The sequence below is a fragment of the Anabrus simplex genome, chromosome 2 (assembly GCF_040414725.1).
Source record: "Anabrus simplex isolate iqAnaSimp1 chromosome 2, ASM4041472v1, whole genome shotgun sequence".
Classification (NCBI taxonomy): domain Eukaryota; kingdom Metazoa; phylum Arthropoda; class Insecta; order Orthoptera; family Tettigoniidae; genus Anabrus; species Anabrus simplex.
The window spans coordinates 758,650,224-758,671,409 of record NC_090266.1 but is presented as its reverse complement, the minus strand read 5'-3'; the positions used below and the strand labels follow the sequence as shown (position 1 = coordinate 758,671,409).

Below are 21,186 nucleotides of genomic sequence, written 5' to 3'. Positions count from 1 at the left end.
ATATAGCCCCGGTCCTTTTCAAGCTATTTGGCATGAAGCTTCGTGCTGAATTTGTTGGACAAAATCTTGCTTAATATTTAAGAATGAGAAAAGATGGCTAGCGAAACGGATGCCGTTGCAGGAAGTTTGAAGACGTAGTAACGTAAGCCAAAGGAGAACTTAACCGTTAATATTATATCCTCGCGTATTGTTTAACAACATGAAATGTATCCTTGTCGAGGACACTCGAGCACATCTTTGTGCTGGGTACGGCTCGCGGAGCGTGGCAAAGGGGTAGAGTTTCCCTCGTGCAGGGTCTCCGATGTCTTAGTTGAAGAAGAGTGAAACAGTCACCGCAGCACCATGGCGATGTACGGACAGGCTATCAACAAGAGACAGAAGACCGCAGCTCGGGAAGTTCCACGAAATTTTGATGCCAATGAATTCTTTCCTGGTAAGATCATTATGTTTTTGTTTCCACTTCTGTTGCTGAAAGATTGTCATGAAGGAACGAACGTGACTGTATTAGAAGTCCAACAATACATTGATAAACTTGTCTACAAATGAGAAAAAGTATTGTTATTTTCCTTCAAGTTGTGCACAGTTTGACTACGATTCAGTCTGGAAATACAATAAATTCGTAAGAAAGATGGGAAAAGTCTATAAGTATCCTCACCATTCTTCAGTTCGGTGTAATGCATAGAAATTCAACTGACTGTCTTGTAGATTAATGCATGAAATTACCTTACGTTACACACCATTGCAATGCTTTGTTAATCGTTATGAATAAAATATATAATTCATTCAGGTCTTGGTAGTTTTATATAGGGATAGAGATATCAAAGTAAAATGGGGGCTGTAGGACAGAGATATGAACCTCAAAACGTGTCAATGTCTTATCGGGTAGGCCATTTTATCTCTGCTCTCTCCAGTATCCGAGTATATTACGAAGGGATCCAATAGTTAAACGAAGCTTCCTTTGATCTGAGTTTGTATTTATTTATTTATTTTTACTTTTAAACAAAATGTCTCCCGCCGCGAAACAAAACTGATGTTTCACGTAACTCTTGTCCGACTCGTTGGCTGAATGGTCAGCGTATTGGCCTTCGGTTCAGAGGGTCCCGGGTTCGATTCCCGGCTGGGTCGGGGATTTTAACCTAAATTGGTTAATTCCAATGGCCCGGGGGCTGGGTGTTTGTGCTGTCCTCAACATCCCTGCAACTCACACACCACATATAACACTATCCTCCACCACAATGACACGCAGTTTCCTACACATGGCAGATGCCGCCCACCCTCATCGGCGGGTCTGCCTTACAAGGGCTGCACCCGGCTAGAAATAGCCACACGAAATTAATTACGTAACTCTTGTGAACGTAAGCCATACGTTCAAGAGCTGAACCACAGAAACGTGATTTCTTATTTTTAAAGAGAAATTGCACACCAGTACAATGTTTTGATTACCATTGTGAATGAAACTTACAGTATTGCTTTTTCTGCTTGTAAAGGATAAATGATAAGTGATATCATATTAAACTTTCATCTGGGCGTGTATGTCACCAATATATGGTCTAAGTGTATTTTTCCATGGCATGGGAGTCCAACCGGATTCAACTGAAGAGCAATCTGAAACAGGCTGTGAAACCTACAGTATATTTACGACGGCGATAATCGCATAAAATCGAAAGGAGGAATAGCTTTGTTACTGGGACAGAACTCGCGAGATTGTATTAATATCTGTGTCATGGTTACATCTAACTTATTCTGTTTTGTTTGTTAAAGGTTGGAACATGTTATCTCCTTCCATTCTTTCAGATCTTTGAAACTGAGTTCTGTGATGTTTCGAAAGGTGATAGAGCGGAACTAACTAACACGTTGCGTGTCTGATTGGCGATTCATTATTTCTTGACTCTTGACGTGGTGTTGGAACAGAAAGTGAATGACTTATCAAATATGGTGAATGGGGTAAATAAACCCTGAAAACTTGTATCTTTGGCAATAGGCTGCTGATAGAATGAGGAAAGTGGCCTTCTCAGGCATTTTAAAACCCCTCTAGAAATGCTGGCAGCCTTATGTCAGCAGATAATTTAAGAAATATGCACCAATAGTTTCAAAGTGAGATAATTCATTGTATTTAACGTATGCTGCATGTTATATTGCCGGCCCCGTGGTGTAGGGGTAGCGTGCCTGCCTCTTACCCGGAGGACCCGGGCTAGTTTCCCGGCCAGGTCAGAGATTTTACTTGGATCTGAGGGCTGGTTCGAGGTCCACTCAGCTTACGTAATTAGAATTGAGGAGTTATCTGACGGTGAGATAGCGGTCCCGGTCTAGAAAACCAAGATTAACGGCCGAGAGGATTCGCCGTGCTGACCACACGACACCTCGTAATCTGCCGGCCTTTGGGCTGAGCAGCGGACGCTTGTAAGGTTAAGGCCCTTGGTGTTAGTGTATGTTATATTATAGTCCAGCCCTCTTGGCACCTAAAGATTCGCTTCATGTAAGAACCACCAAAAATATTTATTATTATTATTATTATTATTATTATTATTGCTAGTGTTTTCTTTTAGAATTTCCTTTAAGTCGCACAGACACAGATAGGTCTTATTGCGACTATGGGATAGGAAAGGAAGCGGCCGTGGCCTTAATTAAGGTACAGCCACGTGTGAAAATGGGAAACCACGGAAAACCATCTTCAAGCCTGCCGACAGTGGAGTTCGAACCCACTATCTCCCGGATGCAAGCTCACAGCCGCGCGCCCCTAACCGCTCGGCCAACTCGTCGGGTTCTAGTGGTTTAATATCGTACTCACTCAGATAGGCTTTTGACGGCAATGGGATAGGAAGGTGCTCATTTTCTTAATTAAGGTACATCCCCAGAATTGTTCAGGTGTGCAAATGAGGAAACCACGGAAAACCATATTCAGGGCTAACGATAGTGAGGTTTGAACCCAACACCTCCTGAATGCAAGCTTACAGTTACGCGGCCCAGCCAGCTTGCTCTGTGTTAATTTATTCAATGTTATCTTGAAATTGGCTTAGATTTCAAGAGACCCTGAAGTGTCGGATTTTTGAACCACAAGAATATTTTAACGTTTCGGAAACCAAACGCACGAAATTATTGCATTCAGACAACCTCAGGAAAAACACTGACCTCGGCCAGGGGAGAACCTGCTGAATATAAGAAATATTTTCCCAACCAAAGTATTCTATTTATTACACACGAATATAAGAGCATTTTGATTGTGCTGATTTTATCGAATATAAAGTAATGATAACTCCGTGACATCGACGTTTGGTTCCCACTGAACCAATGGAGGTTTGAATATTCGTCAATAAAAGTAAACATTCTATATAAAACGTTACATTACTGTGGTTTGGTTGTGGAGTACGCCATTGAACGAGTAGCTTGTGATCACAACATTTAAAGTAGCACGAGACTGTAACTTCGTATGTTTTCTTGTTCATTATAAGCACTGCTCATGAGAACAAACGCGATATATTCTAATATTGCTGGTATATAACGTTTCGTGCCCTCCATAATTCTTAATAAAAGATGACATACTAAAGATACAGATGTGTAAAATCATTTCTATCAGCACATCTCCTCTTTACAGTCCGGCTCCATGGCTAAATGGTTAGCTCGCTGGCCTTTGGCCACAGGGGTCCCGGGTTCGATTCCCGGCAGGGTCGGGAATTTTAACCTTAATTGGTTAATTTCGCTGACACGGGGGCTCGGTGTATGTGTCGTCTTCATCATCATATCATCTTCATCATGACGCACAGTTCGCCTACGGGAGTCAAATCAAAAGACCTGCATCTGGTGAGCCGAACTTGTCCTCGGACACTCCCGGCACTAAAAGCCCTACGCCATTTCATTTTTTCCTCTTCACATAGGACAATAAAGTATGCCGCACTAAGGACTTGAAATCATGTACTTGGTGTCCCTTTCCTGCAGTAACTTCTCATTGCTTTTGATTTGTTTTCACATCCGAAAGATGAAATTGAATGGTTTGATTTAACCACAACAATGGACTTCATCGCCGCCTGTGGTCTTTATCCAGGCATTTTCACATTGCATCAAAGAACAAACTGATAATGACACTTTATTTCATGCCTCTTTCTCATGCCTCTTTCTCATATTAATTGCAAATTAAAAGCATCGATACGGACACCGCAGTTGTACAAATATCCCACACACGATCCAAAAATGCAGTGAATAAATCCTAAATGTGGTAACACCAATAATATACAACCAAACAGACATTAGGCCTATTTCATTTGCACAAATGAAACTGAAAAGTCGTAATTACTAACATGGTGCCTTTTCTTTCATAAATAATGACTAGCGGATTCAACGAAAATGTATCAATGGTCTTGAATCCCTAAATTCCACAATTTCGAAGAACTTAATGAAAAAATAAAGAGAGAAAATACAGTGAACAATCACAATATCGGATTTCACTAATACGGAATTCACGATAATTCGGACTACATTTCATCAAGCAACAAAACACCACAATACTCTACCGGGCTTCGTGTTCGCACGAAGGTGGAAGGAGGAAATCAATGATAACTGTGATGATAATAATAAAGCAAATTTTAAACTGCCAAATTTAAGGGAAATTTTGCACCTTCCTATTCATTTTATTGACATTTATCTGGATTACCAAAAGTTTTACCTTACACTAAAAGAGAGTGATAGAAGTAATAAAGAAGAACAGTGCAGAAAGGAGTCTCAACTGACAATAAGTTTCCTCTTTAAGCCATTATCAACAGATGTTGGTGATAACAACACTACCATGGCTGCGACATCAGGCATGACACCTCTTTGGCTGCTGTGGGCCATAGCGATGTACTGTAGATTCAGATGACAGCAGCAAGTACCATTCTAAATGTAGCCCATTTTACCTTTGATTATCATAACTTTAACTTGTTAAATCTTACTGTATTGTGATAACATTAGTTTCTTTGTTTAGTATTTCAGACATTTTCAGACATTTTCAGATATTCAGATATTTTCTTGTAGAAAACGTTAGTCGTTTTCCCTCAAGTAGTCAACACGAAAAGATTTCATTTTCATGTAGCATGTGGAACGGCCATTTAAAGGTGTCCATGAGAAAAGCATTTTCCGCTGAGAAATGCCTGACCCTGTTCTTTGCTTACTATCATGTCAAAGCAGACTCTTACCGGGAATTGGACTTGTTTGAAATCAAAAGACAGATCTGAAGGTATCATTGGGACTTTCGGTATTAAAACTGTTTCTCTTGTGCCACAAACAGTTAAAATAGTAGCTTCTGCCAACCAGTTTTTCGAAGTTTTTCGAAGTTTTTCGCTACTAATTGCGGCTGGCGATTACATAACAATATATTGGGCACCCCCACTTTCAAAGTTAGCTTGTTTGGTGGCATACCGCAAGGAAGTAAAGATTTTTTTTTCTTTTGATAGTAGTTTAACGTCGCACTAACACATCAAAGGTTTTCGGCGGTAGCGGCGTGGCCTTAATTAAGATACAGCCCCACCATTTGCCTGGCGTGAAACTGGGAAACAACGGAAAACCATCCTCAGGTCTGCCGACGGTGGGATTCGAACCCACTAATGCAAGCTCACAGTAGCACGACCCTAACCGCATGGCTAACTTGCTCGGTGTAGAGAATTTAGAAATTATGCAGATTAAATGCACCCGCTTGACAATACCGGCTGGTTGAAGTTTGCTGAGCAGGGTATACTTACATCTCAAAGTCTGTTTGATGAAGTTTATTTTACGGTGAAAATATGGATGCAAATTAAAAAAATTAAATAAAATAAGCTACCAAATAAGTTTAATAATACTAAGTTATTTTAAAGAATCTGTTACCATTGGTCATGGGTGTTGCTGAACTCATAACCTCTCATATGAAACATTAATAAAAGCAACAACAAAACATAATTTGAACAAATAAACTACAACACTGCATTAATCTAGTAACACAATTCTACCTCCTGCTTGATGTTGTATTTTCTGGTTCTGGCAGCTTTGTTAAGCCTTTAATATGGTAAAGTGCTATGGCCTAAAGTGAACTTAATTAATGTATCTAATTATTCAAAAATTCACAAAGTCATCTTCTTCCCCAGGACAATAACCTCAATTTCATCATGCATAACGATCCACTCAAACACAACAAAGATTTAAAAATGATGATAGCACTTTCTAACTCATGAAATTTAAACGTAAGGAAAGAACATGGTGAAAAAATTTCTAAGCTCTTCCAAGCTTGACTTGATGCTGTTAAAATATTGGGATTATACATGTGTATTTCATAACTGTAGATGGCACAGAAGCATCTCGACGGCCTAGTCCTAATACGACGTATCTGACAATCCTCTTCCTATCCATTAATTTCCTTAAGACAGGTCACGCCTCCCAGCCACGTATGGATATGCAGTCCACCAGAACTATTTGTGTTGTGTTCACATTCCTATTGGAATGTAAATAAACTAGCGACAATATTGATAGAACGCAATATTTAATGAATTAACAAATGAAATTGCATTACAATCCTTCAATGCAGTCACCCGCAAAGTTTTTTGCCTTTAGCCAAAAGTCGGGAAGCCTTAGGGGATCGTTGGCAAGGCATCCTCTGTTGATGCCAGCGACGGAGAGCCTTACTGCGCGGAGTACAGATGCCACGTCAGGAAATCGGCGGCCTCGGAGAGGTTCCTTCAACTTCGGAAACAGGTCGAAGTTACAAGGACTCATGTCTGGTGAGTACGGAGGATGCTCCAAGACCTCCCAATGTCATCGTTGCAATAAGAGCTTGACATTGTTTGCGACATGACGACGTGAGATGTCATGCAACACGATAGGGTGATCGTCTCTCAATACACGTGGACGTTTGCGCAGCATAGCCGGACACAGATGTCGCTCCAAAAATCAGCAATGATAGTCACTGTTGATGATTTGTCCCTCAGGAACATCATGCGTAGGAATAATACCCTCGTAGACGTATGCCACAATCAACATAAGCTTCACCTGACTGGGTTAGACGTAATGAACCTGGGTGACGCCATTCATTCGACTGGCGCTTTAATTCAGGCTCGCAGGCTCGTGCCCATGTCTTATCAATGGCGACTGTTCGCTGCAGAAATGCGTCTCCTTCGTTGCGGCATCTGTCCAGGTGGATGCCGGCCGGTGCATACCGATGCCATTTCTGTACGTCGGTGAGTTGATATGGAACACAACGGGATGAAATTGTCCTCATGTTAAGACATTTCGTCAGTATGTGCCACACGGTTTCATGACTGACACCAGCCTCTACGGATAATTCCCGGACAGTCCATCGTTGGCCTATGGTAACGAGGCCACTCATGATGTCAATCTGATCTTGATGAATGGACGGCCGACCTGTGCGGTGCATATCCGCAGTCTCAATCAGACTCGCACGAAACGCAACCGCCCTATACGGTAATATATTCTCGCCACAGGCTTTACGTAATCCTCGATAACATTCTGATGTATTTTTGCCACGACCCAACTCGATTTTAATCCACGAACGCTGATCAACGTTTGAAAACCTGCTATAGAGTGGTGAAATCGACACTCTTCGCTTCAACGCCACACAGCAACGACACTCCCAACCCGTCGAATGCACGCTACACATCGACAACATCACCACCTGGCCGCTCCCACATCCTATTTACCCATACCCGATCTCCTGCGAGTGCCTGGACTACGTTGCCACTACTTTACTTACAGCCCTCGTATGTCTGCATTACGTATTTACGTACTCTTACAGAATCATGTATTCAAGGTTCAGTTTGCTTTGCACTTTAGCATAGGAAAGTGAGCACAACGAAAATTGTTCTGATGGACTGGATATTCATACATGGCTAGGATGCGTGGCTAGTCTTAAGGAAAGTAATGGATAGGATCAGCATTGTCACACACTTGTTATTAGAACTAGGCCGTCGAAATTGCACTGCTGTGCTTCGCCATTTGAAAATGAACCACTTAATTAATTCAGCATAAATGAATTACAACATTACACATTACACTATTAACACTAACCAATAGTAACATCCCTGAGACGGGCAATGGTAAGCGCACGGCAACCATATTCCTCTCCAAATGAAGCATATAATCACTAAATGTTCACTATTATTATTATTATTATTATTATTATTATTATTATTATTGCTATTTTGCTTTACATCGCACCGACACAGATAGGTCTTATGGCGACGGTGGGATAGGAAAGGCCTAGGAGTTGGAAGGAAGCGGCCGTGGCCTTAATTAAGGTACAGGCATTTGCCTGGTGTGAAGATGGGAAACCACGGAAAAACATCTTCAGGGCTGCTGACAGTAGGATTCGAACCCACTATCTCCCGGATTCAAGCTCACAGCTACGCGCTCCTAACCGCACGGCCAACTCGCCAGGTATTATTATTATTTTCTTGATTCGTTGTGCCCAACTGTGGAGCGCGTTTGAACTTATTTTGCACAATGTTTCTTCTTCTTTTCTTCCCAATATCTCTTCATTTTGTCACTGTGTTCCTTTCTGCGTGTCTCTGTCCAGCCTGTATTTTTTCTTGTTGGTTTCTCCGCAAATTTATATTTGTTTACTAACCTTCTAAATTTCATTCTATCTTGAATGGTTTCGTCCTCAATACCCATTTCTTGTAGATCTTCATGAATTTCTGCTAACCAATTGTTGCGGATTTTCAGGGTTAGAGCTAGATTTAGAATTTCCTTTGTCAGCCTGTTGTTATCCATTCTGTGTAGGTGTCCGTAGAATTTTAGTCGTCTCTTTCTGATGGTATCTGTGATTTTTTCTGTGAATTGAAAAATTTCATGTGGTTTCTTTTTCATCCAAATTCCATTATGAACTTTGGTCCTAGGATTTTTCTGAAAATTTTCCTCTCTTGTTTCTCAATGCTTTCCATTTGTGACCTGCCGCCAATGATCAGTGTTTCAGATACATAAAGTGCCTCTGGTTTGATGACTGTATTGTAGTATCGTAATTTTGCATTTGTTGATATATATCTTTTGTTGTATCTGTTCCATGTGATTTTGTAATCCCTTTGCAGTTTAGTAGTTCTTTCTTTGTTAACTTCCTGATTTAACCCTGCTGGCTGAATAATTTCACCTAGATACTTGAGTTTGTCTACTTGGGAAATTATTATTATTATTATTATTATTATTATTATTATTATTATTATTATTATTATTATTATTATTATACCATGAATAGTTATCAGCCTAGTTCAGATACCGCATATGATCATGTGACCGAACCTTGCCACTCATGCAATTAAGTAACCGACCTGTCCTGGTACTCAATATAAACTAAAATCGAGCAGATTAGTAATGTGACATATACATTCTGCCAACAACAAAAGGACGTAAATAACGTACTCACAACTAACACTTATTTTACTTACATGCATAACATACTGGAAAACCTCTCGATAACCTAACATGGCAAGTGGTTGAACCTGGCTCCGACAAAACATTATACTGACCTAATATTAAGCATAGTTAGAGACGTGTGCAGCTCACTGAGCAGAAATAAACTTTCAGTACAGCTCAAAATGACTTCCTAATCAAAAAACACCCGAAAGTTCATAGACTTTTTTTAAAATTACATGGGAAATGGCTGTCAAGATCTCACTGAGTTAAATACTGCATTAGGTTTGAATTCTGAACTGCATGACACATGAAATAGAACACAAGGATCTGGAGATATGCCAACAATTTTTATCCTAAATATTAAAAGTATTTAAAGGTAGGGCTATCTTATCATGGCAAACTGCTTTCACAAGAAAACTTGGGGCAATAATTAAGTCAGAGGGTGCAAAATGAGCTATTTCTTCACTGTCGACTACCATGTCTACAGAATAACAAACTTCAGCCTGGGCACTGTTCGTTTTTCGACGATATGTTGTTCTTTCTTTAAATAATAAAAGTGTTGTTAGATAGGTCGTGGATTTCAGGATACACGCTATCAATCAATTCTTGAATGTTGCTTACTAGGTTAAAACATATACATCGTGATTCAGAGTAATTTTTTTTTCAATCGTCGATAATTTTCCATTTCCGACTTTAATTAAAATATCAGCAAACAGACTATTATCTTCTGAAAATAAGAGTACTATCGTGTTCGTTTTGAGTGCCAATTTTGTTATCTCCGGCCAAATATAATATCTTTTGAAAGAATGGTTCACTCCATCACCTCTCGCTCCTCTCGTAATAACTGGTACGATTTGACGAAAATCAACCAAAGTGTTGTTGGACATTGTACACTGAACAATTTCGGTTTAAATCGGCAGTGCTACTTTCCCTTGAAATATACATAAGCTTGCATAATTGCTGTTAAGAGGAGGTCTAAATGTTGCATGTGCCGTTCTTCCCCCTTCCAAAAGAGTAGCTGAAATCCCATATAATGCGACGCAAAGAACCAGATTACCACCAGACCTAACTTTGGTGAGAAACAAATTTATCAATTATATTTTGCATGTGCCTCCAGGGGCATATAGGAAAAATATCTTACCTTCATTCTTTGTTGTGCTAGATATTACGGTGTCATAAGCTTTTATCTCATCGGGGTTCAGATGGTGCTATCTTGAGCAATGGTTTTCAGGACCCGAAAATCATGATTTGATATCTCCCTGAAGTGATCATTACTCTTCAGCGGTAAGTTATTGTTATCTGGTAAAGGAATGACAAGTTCTGTGATAGATTTGCTTGCAAGCGATTCTACTATTCTGTTCACTTCAGTCAGCCCTTTATCAAACATGTTTTGGTCATACTTTAATATTCTTCTAATGCTAATTGTCTCCATTTTCGTTTCAATATATCTTCTGACGTGTACTCTCGGTACTTATTCGAAAGATCCAATACATTGGGAACTTGGCAAGAAACAAACATGATGGGAAACAAACAACGCTTGCCGACTAAACATATTGCAGTTTCTGATAATGTGTCTTCCCAGTGAGAACCATCCTCTAGCATTCTCTTGACTCTGCATGCCGATTGAAATTGTCGTAAGTTCTTCCTTCCACAGTTCTTAAATATGGAAAACAAATAGACAAGAAGTAACATACTTAGAAGAAAACGTTGAAAATAACATTTGAAATACTGTATATACACAATAATTTTAATCGATTTGCGAAGCAGTATCGATATTATACGACTTATCTACGATAGCTCACTACATCTACAACTGACTGTCAACACAGCATTCCTACTAAACCACGATTGATCTGTGGACGCAGTATCAACAACACAGCTCCATAACAACTCACTGCCGATCAGCTACCGCGGTATAAAAACAGCTTAATTACGATAACAACACTAACTTCCCATCTGTCTACAACTCTTTTATATATGTACTGGCTAGGATTCTAGATAATTTTGCTTTCTTACAATATAGCATTACTACAAGATGCCCGAAAGATTCTGTAGCAACATCGAAATCTTGGCGACTACTAGTTCCAGAACTGTCTTGAAAGAAGTTCGTCACTATGACACATAACCTAAATATATATACAAACATATAGAATATTGTACATGTCCTTGGTACATGAAGACTCCAGAGCTCACTGACATTAAAAACACACTGGGGGTCATCCTGAGCAACTTGGGATACACGGGGTGTTATTTACAAGTGATAAGCGTAATGTAAACTTAACCTAACATCGCTTCAGTAATACACATATAACCAGAAGTATCCTGAATGACTGAATATATTAAGGATTATTTACAACCAATAAATTCAACCTAACCTATAATAGATGAGCTATATACACACTTTAAACCTATATACTAACCTAGCCTATAATACATGAAAAATAGTTTTCAGTCATACAAATAACATTACTTGCGTCAAACTGCGTGACTCAAACCACGCAGCCACTCGCTCGGTACGAATATCACTAGCATTATTTTTAGTGAAATAGATGAGTTGCTTATTTTCCTAAAGGGACCGCAAGGTCAATGGTTTTAGGTGCTCGTTCATATACACTGAACGATAAAATACTCTGCAATGCCTCCGAGCTGCAAATATATATTCTAGATTGATATTAATGAAACTGACTTGCAGACTGAATAAGAAAATAACCTGATCATAGCTTTTAAATATGTACTGATGGACACATTTAATAGATTTGACGAAACTACATAACTGAACGTTGATGCGCGCTTCAAATATTTTAAGGAGAACCGCATTTTAGGATACCATCCATCAGTTGTTTCTGAGAGTTGCAGTTTCTACGCCGCCAACAGATGGCAATCTGCTGTATTTGGGATGCTCATCATCACAAGTAGATGTGCAGTTCTAGAAATGTTTTGTATACATTTTAGTGAAAACTCCTTCACGCATGCAAGGTGTAGTAGCGATTAAAACACCACATGGGCCATGAATCGCGTGCACACAATATCATGAAATGTTGGATCTGTCTGTTTATTTTGTAACACTGGTGAAATAACACTATTTGTCTGGTCTGGCCTAATCTTATTATGCAACCATAGTAGAAGATGGGTGCGATGCAATCCAAGTTTCTGCCATTCGACAGTATACACGTGCCAGCGCGTTGGGCCAAATAGTTTCGCTTTATTAATTAAGAACATTAATTTTTGAATTTAAAAATGAAATATTCTGTCTTCTATGTCGTATCATTTTTGGTGATGTATTTTAGGGGAAATTTTCTTTAACTTCAGTCCATTTAGAATTACAGGTAAATGTAATAAACAAATCAGGTTTGCCGTATTCCCTGACATTAAGTCAGCGCATCTTGTTTTCTTCTATGGAGATAACTAGGCCCTCCTGTAAATGATAATGACAATTTGATTAACTGGCCAATATTTCCAATATGTTCATTTCCCCTCAAAGCACCTTGCAAACGGGTGAAATTTTCCGCTCGTAGTTTTGTCTTATTAATTTTGATGTTGGCTAAACGTTCCGATTTTATTTTGGCATACTGGTCTACCAAATACTGGCTTAGTACCATTCCAAATCCAAGTACTGCATTTAAAATAATGAGTCTTGTTATTATTCGGTAACGGTAATAATTCATGCCTGACACCGTTTTACGTAGCGGTTCCACAGTGATGGAGACATACTGAGAAATACTGATCGAATAACCGTCTTCGCCTCTTCATAATACAAAAGGTTATTGCTAATTATTATAAGATCTGTTAATTTTCGGAATTTTTTTTGAAGATTGTTATCTCAACTACACAATACTGTCTCCCTTGTGTCAAACTGTTGCCGAGCTATTTTGACAGCTGCTTTACTCGTAGCATTGCAGTATATCGGTCGTGATGTTTACCAACAGACATTTTTTTCAAGTTGATTTACGTCACACCGACACAGATAGGTCTCATGGTGACGAAAGGATAGGAAAGGGCTGGGGGTGGGAAGGAAGTGGCCGTGGCCTTAATTAAGGTACAACCTGGTGTGAAAATGGAAAACCACGGAAAACCATCTTCAGGCTTCCGACAGTGGGGTTCAAACCCACTATATCCCGAAGACAGGCATCTTATCGGCGAGAATAACAATATTTAAATCCGATGCGTTTTATGGGACACTGTCAATGGCAGTTTTGAAAGACAATGTAATTATTATGTACCAAGGAATTATCAAAGGCTTGTCGAGTGATGTTAAATAGTGTTGAGCCTTGTGTTTCAAGATCCGCAATGAAATAAATCTGTAGGAATTTGTGATCATTAAGGTCAAAAGAATACAGACTGCCGGCCAAATTGTATACTTGTCTTAAAGGATGTCGGCATAAAGCCACGTTCGATTACTTGTGTACTCATAAATGAGATCATTTAAAATGCGTTATTATAATGGCGTATGTGTTTCATAAATCCTTTACTGTTTGGATGATAACCTATAAGAAGCGAATGCAATGGTTCAGGAGGGAGAAGGATACTTTCTAGTTTAACTCTTCCCAGCAAGCAACATATAGGCAAAATTTGATTCGTCTTTACATTTACGATGGACTCAACATCTTCCCGGTATTGAAGTAATTTCTGCACTCCACAAATGGAGAATTACCACAAGAAGTTTAACATGTCATCATTGAACATCTTAATGATTTAGCGACTGGCTTCAAAAATTCCTTTCATCCATTAGTTTCTGAAAATTCGTTGAATTAGAAGCCCTTTCGAGTATAGTGTGGTACAATCAAAATCTTTGTCTGATGAGAAACAACTTGTTAGTGATACTTGTAATGGTTCATTTAAATTTTTTTCAAAGAATGTACACTTGATCAGCTTTGGATGAAAATATATTCTGAGTGTAAGAAAGGAAATGTAAAGGATTTAAAACACCCCTTTCCATTCTGCAGCACATAATTTTGTGACAAACATTTTCATTTTTTGTCTCCTGAAAAATAAACAAAGACATGGCCTCGAAGTTGAACCTGATTCATAGCTAAAAATAGCAAATATTGCACCAGCTGTGAAAAGAACTGCCCTAAACAAAAGGAGGTGCAATTTGTCACGAAACATCTAGATTCCGGCACATGCCGTACGTCGTATGCAAATAACACAAATAAAGGTCGCTAATTTAATTGTTCACGATATTGCTACGTACCTCTCAACTGCAACTTCAAGACGGAAGACAAAATTTAAACGTGAGGCGCCCGTGCCTTGCCTTAACAATACGAAGATGATCCGCAACTCTGAAGGAATTGGGAGCCACTGCTATATTTTATCCCTTATACTGTAGTAGCGTTAGGGAACTATTTCAGAAAACGTTTATGTAAATCGGGTTTTCACTCATTCGGGCCACGTCTCGTCTCCAATAGTCCGAAATAGTAAGAATTTACTGTAACACTAAACAAAGTTGTGATGGAATCCAAGAGAATGTGACAAGTATACGATTTAAATTCGAGCATTTATCGACTGTGCATACGTTATGTATGTATGTATGTATGTATGTATGTATGTATGTATGTATGTATGTATGTATGTATGTATGTATGTATGAAGAATTTTTTTACAAGCTGCCTTACGTCGCACCGACACAGATAGTTCTTATGGCGACGATGGGATAGGGAAGGGCTAGGAGTGGGAAGGAAGCGGCCGGTCCTTAATTAAGGTACAGCCCCAGCATTTGCCTGGTGTGAAAATGGGAAACCACTCAAAACCACTTTCAGGGCTACCGATAGTGGGGTTCGAACTCACTATCTCCCGGATGCAAGCTCACAGCTGCGCGCCCCTAACCGCATGGCGAACTGGCCCGGTCAGATTATTATTATTATTATTATTATTATTATTATTATTATTATTATTATTTATTATTATTACAAGAATATCGTGGATCACAGAGGTGAAAGAAGGTGCCGGGGTGAATGGGCAGACAAAGGGAATGACCAGAGCATAAGTTAAAGCACTAAATTTTGAAATTTTATTTCTTTCCTCTCTTTTCTCGTCAGTTCTGATAACAACAGCGGACTATACGCCCAAAAATCAGGTACAAGAACAAGAGGAAATTATCCACTGGATAATCTACAAGGGATGAGCAATATAGCTCTACACAGGTACAAGTTTATAAGAACATGTTTGCTCCACTAATTTACAGTCTAGGAGACTGAACTCCAAAAGTCATTGTAGTCCAGCCTCTCAGAGGCACAAGCTTCTTACTAGGTTATGTTTGACAAACTTCAAATAATGTACTTGCAGTCACTTCTGCTCAAGAGTTTGTTACACACTGGTCTATAAACCATTACAAATAAACAGGCGCAATGAGTGTCATTCTAAATGGCCTTAATGTAAAACGGAAAGGTTTAATATGATCGGTCATGAACAAAAGGCTAGGATGCGAAACACTTGCACTCCTTTTTGAAAAACTCCTAAAACCGTAAGTGGGCTTATGGTCCGAAGTTGCAGAGGCTAAGCCTATTCTACAGAGGGGGTGACTAAACGAGAAATATTAAATCCCCAAAGTGTCTTAACAATTTAGAGGTTTAGAAGTTTTAGTCACTTTATACCAAGTTGAATGGCACTCAACAGAGGGTGATCACTCTTTGTTCCCTTAGTTTACATATTTCCCAGCAGGGATTAGAACAAAGTTCTCAGACGTGCTGAAAATCTACATTTAAACGATAAATTAGGACTTTGCATAAAATAAAAGAAGTTTGAAACCTTCCCCTCAAACTACCTGCCGGAGCTATCACATATTAGGAAAACTGTGCCATTACCTTGCTTTCTGGGCGTTCCGAACGCCGATCTACGGCCCCTGCCTCCTTAATACACACCGCACACGATCAACCGGAGCGATGAAGATGACAGTACGGCCTTAAAGCGCCCAGCTTTTATAGCGCTTCGAGGGGTAAGTTTCCAGAACTCTTTACAGATAGGATGGATGGCTGTACACACCTCCAATTTTAATTGGCTAGAGGAAATATTCCAAAAATTACTGATTGGTTAATAACTAAAGAAGAAGGAAGCAGTAAGAGTGTTGACAACTTTGATACATGAAAAAACAATCTTCACAAACTAAGGTTATCCAACGTTAAAAAATTAACTTTCCCTTAAAAATTAATTATCCTTAATCCCGCCAGAGGGAGCCCATAAGCCGATGGTAGAGACATCTAATGGTTAAAAAACCAAGTTTCTTGCATTAAATTAGTTCAAGTTCCATGACACAGATGGCCTTATAGTAGGCGGGCAGTTTAACAGGACGGAGAAGGTGTACACCCGGTACAAACCTCCACCCCCTAAGGTTTTACCACGGTCTGAACAGTTTTGAAGTATTGAATCTTGGAACACAGAAATTTGAAATATATATACATAGGTTTGAAGATATCTTCTTCGTCGCCATAAGACCTATCTGTGTCGGTGCGACGTAAAGCCCCTAGCAAAAAAAATATCTTCATACAGAATAAGTTCTCATTGTTTCTTCAAGTAAGGTAATATTGATGGTGTTTACGAAGTATTAGAAGTCCGGTCAGTTGCGCCCAAGGGTGACGGTAAGAGCGGCCGCCACTGCCGATATCAGGATGGGGTCCCCTGGACCCCCAAGGTTCCCTGAGATACCATCCTTCCGTATATTGAGAGGAACAACCAAGGCGATGGTCACCAAGGACCAAGTAGCATTGTTCGGCCCGAGGATAGAGCGGGCGGTTGGAGTTCAGCTTCTGAGCTACTTCCAATGATAACAGTCCCCAAGTCGGCCGTATAGAAGGAGACTTGGCCGGAACAAGGCGGGCCCATACCCCGCGCCGGCATTCCTCGCCAGTTGACACGAAGTGTCCTCAGGTGGAAGAAGGGCACTGTAACGTCGAATTTTGGGGCCACAGTAACAAATTCATAGACAGTGTTACATGGGGTGCAAGGAAAGTTGGTGGTTTAGAGGACGACTGCACGAAGTTTCCGGCACAGGTTAGGAGGCAGGGGGCGGTAATGGCAGAATTGTGATGAATTTATTGAAGGGAAGATTTTCACAAAAGGATTTAAACAAACTTTACCTTAGGATATAACTTAAATACCTACAGCTTTTCACAACCCACGGAGGAAGAAGGCCTTATTGAAACTTGTTTACCAAAAACTTAAACTAATAAGATACTTAAGGAAAGAATAATTAAATCGGCAACGCCGTAACTTGGTGGCCTATAATGAAAATAAGTGTTCACACAGGTTTTACTTGAGACAGGGTTACTCACCGAGAGGATGACAGGAGTAACGAAATAAAGTATTATGCAAGGTCCATGAAATCTGGGGTCAAGCTTGCCTGCTGGAACAAAATTTGTAACCATGACCTCATCCCCAACTTTTAAATTGATGGGTTTCCGACCACGATCATACCTCATTTTTACTCTCTGATGAGAGGCTTCAAGAATACGTTTTGCTTTTCTCCACAGATGCCGGATATTCTCTGGATCTATTGTCTCTGGTAAAAGCTCATCAGTTGACCACAAATTGGACAAGGGAGTGTTGGGAACAAACTTAAACATGGGAGATGTGGGAGAAAACTTGTGTGACTCATGAAAGGCCGAGTTAAAGGCTAATGAAAACCCGTGTAAGGAAGTGTCCCAACAAGAATGATCTTCGTGGGGGAAAGCAATCAGTGTAGATCGGAGATTACGATTAACCCGCTCAGCTAGAGATGGCTGTGGGCGGATATTATGCAGACGTCGTGACATGTGAGATAGAGAGATCGAAACAGAACTTACGAAATAAATTAGAGGTGAACGCCTTAGCGTTATCATAAACAATATATTGACAGGGATCAAAACATGCAAAAATTATATTGAGACAAGAAATAGTGGACTGAGCAGTGGCAAGCATACAGTAGTCGGAAACAGCCAACAGAACAGTGTGAAACCATCCATACACACAAACCCCCCAAAACCCATGGTGCAACGACCCTGAAGGATCATGACCTACCAAGCGACCGCTGCTCAGCCCGAAGGCCTGCAGATTATGAGGAGTCGTGTGGTCAGCACGATGAACCCTCTCGGCCGTTATTATTGGCTTTCTAGACCGGGGCCGCCATCTCACCGTCAGAAGGCTTCTAAAGTGTAATCACGCAAGCTGAGTGGACCTCGAACCAGCCCTCAGGTCGAGGTAAAAATCCCTGATCAGGTCGAGAATCGAACCCGGGGTAAGAGGCAAGGACGCTACCCCTACACCGCGGGGCTGGCATCCACACACACACAATAATGATTGTATTACCATTCCCTTTAGATTGAGGGAAGGGTCTGACTTAATCTATATACAATCGATCCATAGGGCGAGATGCTTGGTCTACCTTAGTAGACAACGTGGATTACTAATCAAGCAAGACTTACATGCTTTAACCCATTTCCCTAATCTCGCCGTCCATGCTCTTCCAGATAAACGTTTCCCTTATCTTCTCTCTAGCTTTGAAGATGCCCAGATGTCCCCCATTGGGGTCTCATGGTGATACTTGAAAATCATAGGCACTAGAACAGCTGGAACCGCAATTTTCATCTTCTGATCGCGCCTCAAAGGGCAACACAGAACCCCATTCCTCAAAACATAAGGGACAACATGTTCCCCGGAAGAAAGGGTTTCCATAATAGGAGCCAGCACCGGATCATCACGTTGGTATTTTGCTATATCATGAAACAGCACAGGGGAATCAGTCAAAATTGCACTTATATTAGGAGGTATGGAAATAGAAGGTGAACGACTTTCTCCCGGGTCAACAGAATCAAAATCGCCAGAAAACATTCGGCTTACTCCATCGGTGACCCTATTCTCAGATCCCCGAATGTGCCGCACATCAAACTGAAACGCTGAAATTCGAATTGCCCAACGGAAGATTCGCCCAGTACAACGGGGCCCAGCCAAAACCCAGCTCAGAGCCTGATTGCCGGTCTCTAATTCAAATTTAAAATGCTCAAGGTAAAGACGGAATTTTTCTAAAGCAAATAGGATGGCCAGACCTTTTAACTCGTATAAAGAGTACTCGGCTTCTTGAGATGACAACGTTCTAGACGCATAGGCAATTGGCCGCCTACCGAGTTCAGATTCCTGAAGAAGAACCGCAGCGACCGCAGATGACGAGGCGTCTGTCTTTACAACAATCTTCTTGGAGAAATCAGGCATAGCCAAGACCGGGGCGTTACAGAGAGCTAATTTCAGATCCTCGAAGGCCCCATTCAAACCTGACACCATCCCTACGGAGGAGATTTATGAGTGCCGCTCTACTAGTGGAGTTGGGGATGAATTTTCTAAAGAAATATCATGAAATAGCATAGGGACATCAGTCAAAATTGCACATATACTAGGAGGTATGGTATTTCGTAAAGAAATTCACCACCCCGATGAATCTAGCAACCTCTTTAACATCTTTGGAAGGTTTGAAGTTACAGATTGCATGCGTTCTGGAATGATCGACTGAAACTCCATCAGAAAACAATATGCCCCAATAAGGACATAGATGGTTTAGCAAAATATATCTTTGACAACTTGACCGTCAATCCAGCTTTACGAAGGCGTTTTAGAGCTTCCTGAAGATGAGCTAAGTGTTCTTCAAAGGTCTCAGAGAAAGTAACATCATCTAGGTAATGGTATAGATATTCAAATTGAATATGAATGTCAGAGAAGACCCTACCTAGCAGCCTAGTCAAAACTGCCGCGCCCGTGGAGAGCACGAAAGGCACGCGGTTGTATTCATACAAATTCCAGTCGGTGGCGAAAGCAGTCGGATGTTTCGATTCTTCCGCCAGGGGTATCTGGGTATAGACTTCAAGATCTAAGATGGTGAAGAACTTAGCCTTACGAAACCAAGAAAAACATGAATGCAAGTTGGGAAGGGGTATTGCTTGAAGAACAATCATACGATTTAATGCCCTGTAATCAATTACTGGCCTGAAACCGCCTTGAGGTTTCGGCACCAGAAAAGAATGGGTGAAGAATACGCCGACTCGGAGGGTCGAATGATACCATCCCTCGGTATTTGGCCTATGATTTCCTTGAGGGCTTTCATATTAGGTGGAGATAGCCTGTATGGAGGAAATCTTCCCCGAACCGAACCCGTAACCTCGATCCTCTATTCAATTAAGTCAGTCATACCAAGATTTTCCGAAAACCGTCGAAAAATGACTGACATAATTTACGAATGCAATTAGACTGATCGTCAGGTAGATGGCTAAGGTGTAACGACATCTCACTCTGGGTAGGCGAAATCATAGAAGACGATACAGAATTACATTTTAAAAGAGGTATATGGAAATTACTCTCAAAATTGAACGAGCAGGATTTACTTTGAAGATCGAGCACGATACCGGAATGTGGCACGAAATCTACCCCTAATATCACAGGGCATGACAATGTTTTGCGACAAATAACTTAAACTTCCATGTAAATTTAGACATGCGAATTTTTGCCTGGAATATCCTAAAATTTCTAGAGGAGAAGAATGAACTGAAACACATTTTGCAGAAGAAGAAATATATTCAGGAAATTTACAACAAAACTTTGATTTGGAATACCATTTTTCCGAGGTAATAGAGCCAACTCTTCCTGAATCTAAAAGGGCCGTGACCGGTTCGTTATTTATTTCAATTTTGAGGAAGGGCACGAATCCTGGAGTATCGGAGGCAATTTTGAGGCATTCTTCATGACCTTCAAAAGATGTTTTAGAGGGTCTTCCCTCGTCAGAGAATACGATGCCAGAGTTAAATTGGGCTGAGCCTTGAGAAGCTGATAGTGGCGAGGACTCAGCCGGGCCACGCTAGTCATTTCTTATTG

At 40.4% G+C, this 21,186-nt stretch overlaps 1 protein-coding gene across 1 annotated transcript in view; it reads left to right on the top strand.

Annotated features, from left to right (window-relative positions):
• Positions 1–342: 342 nt before the first annotated feature.
• Positions 343–21,186, top strand: part of LOC136863681 (uncharacterized) — a 61,551-nt gene continuing 40,707 nt past the window's right edge. The window contains exon 1 of the mRNA XM_067140042.2: positions 343–433. Coding sequence (XP_066996143.2) covers positions 343–433 — 91 coding nt within the window. The remainder of the gene's footprint in view (positions 434–21,186) is intronic.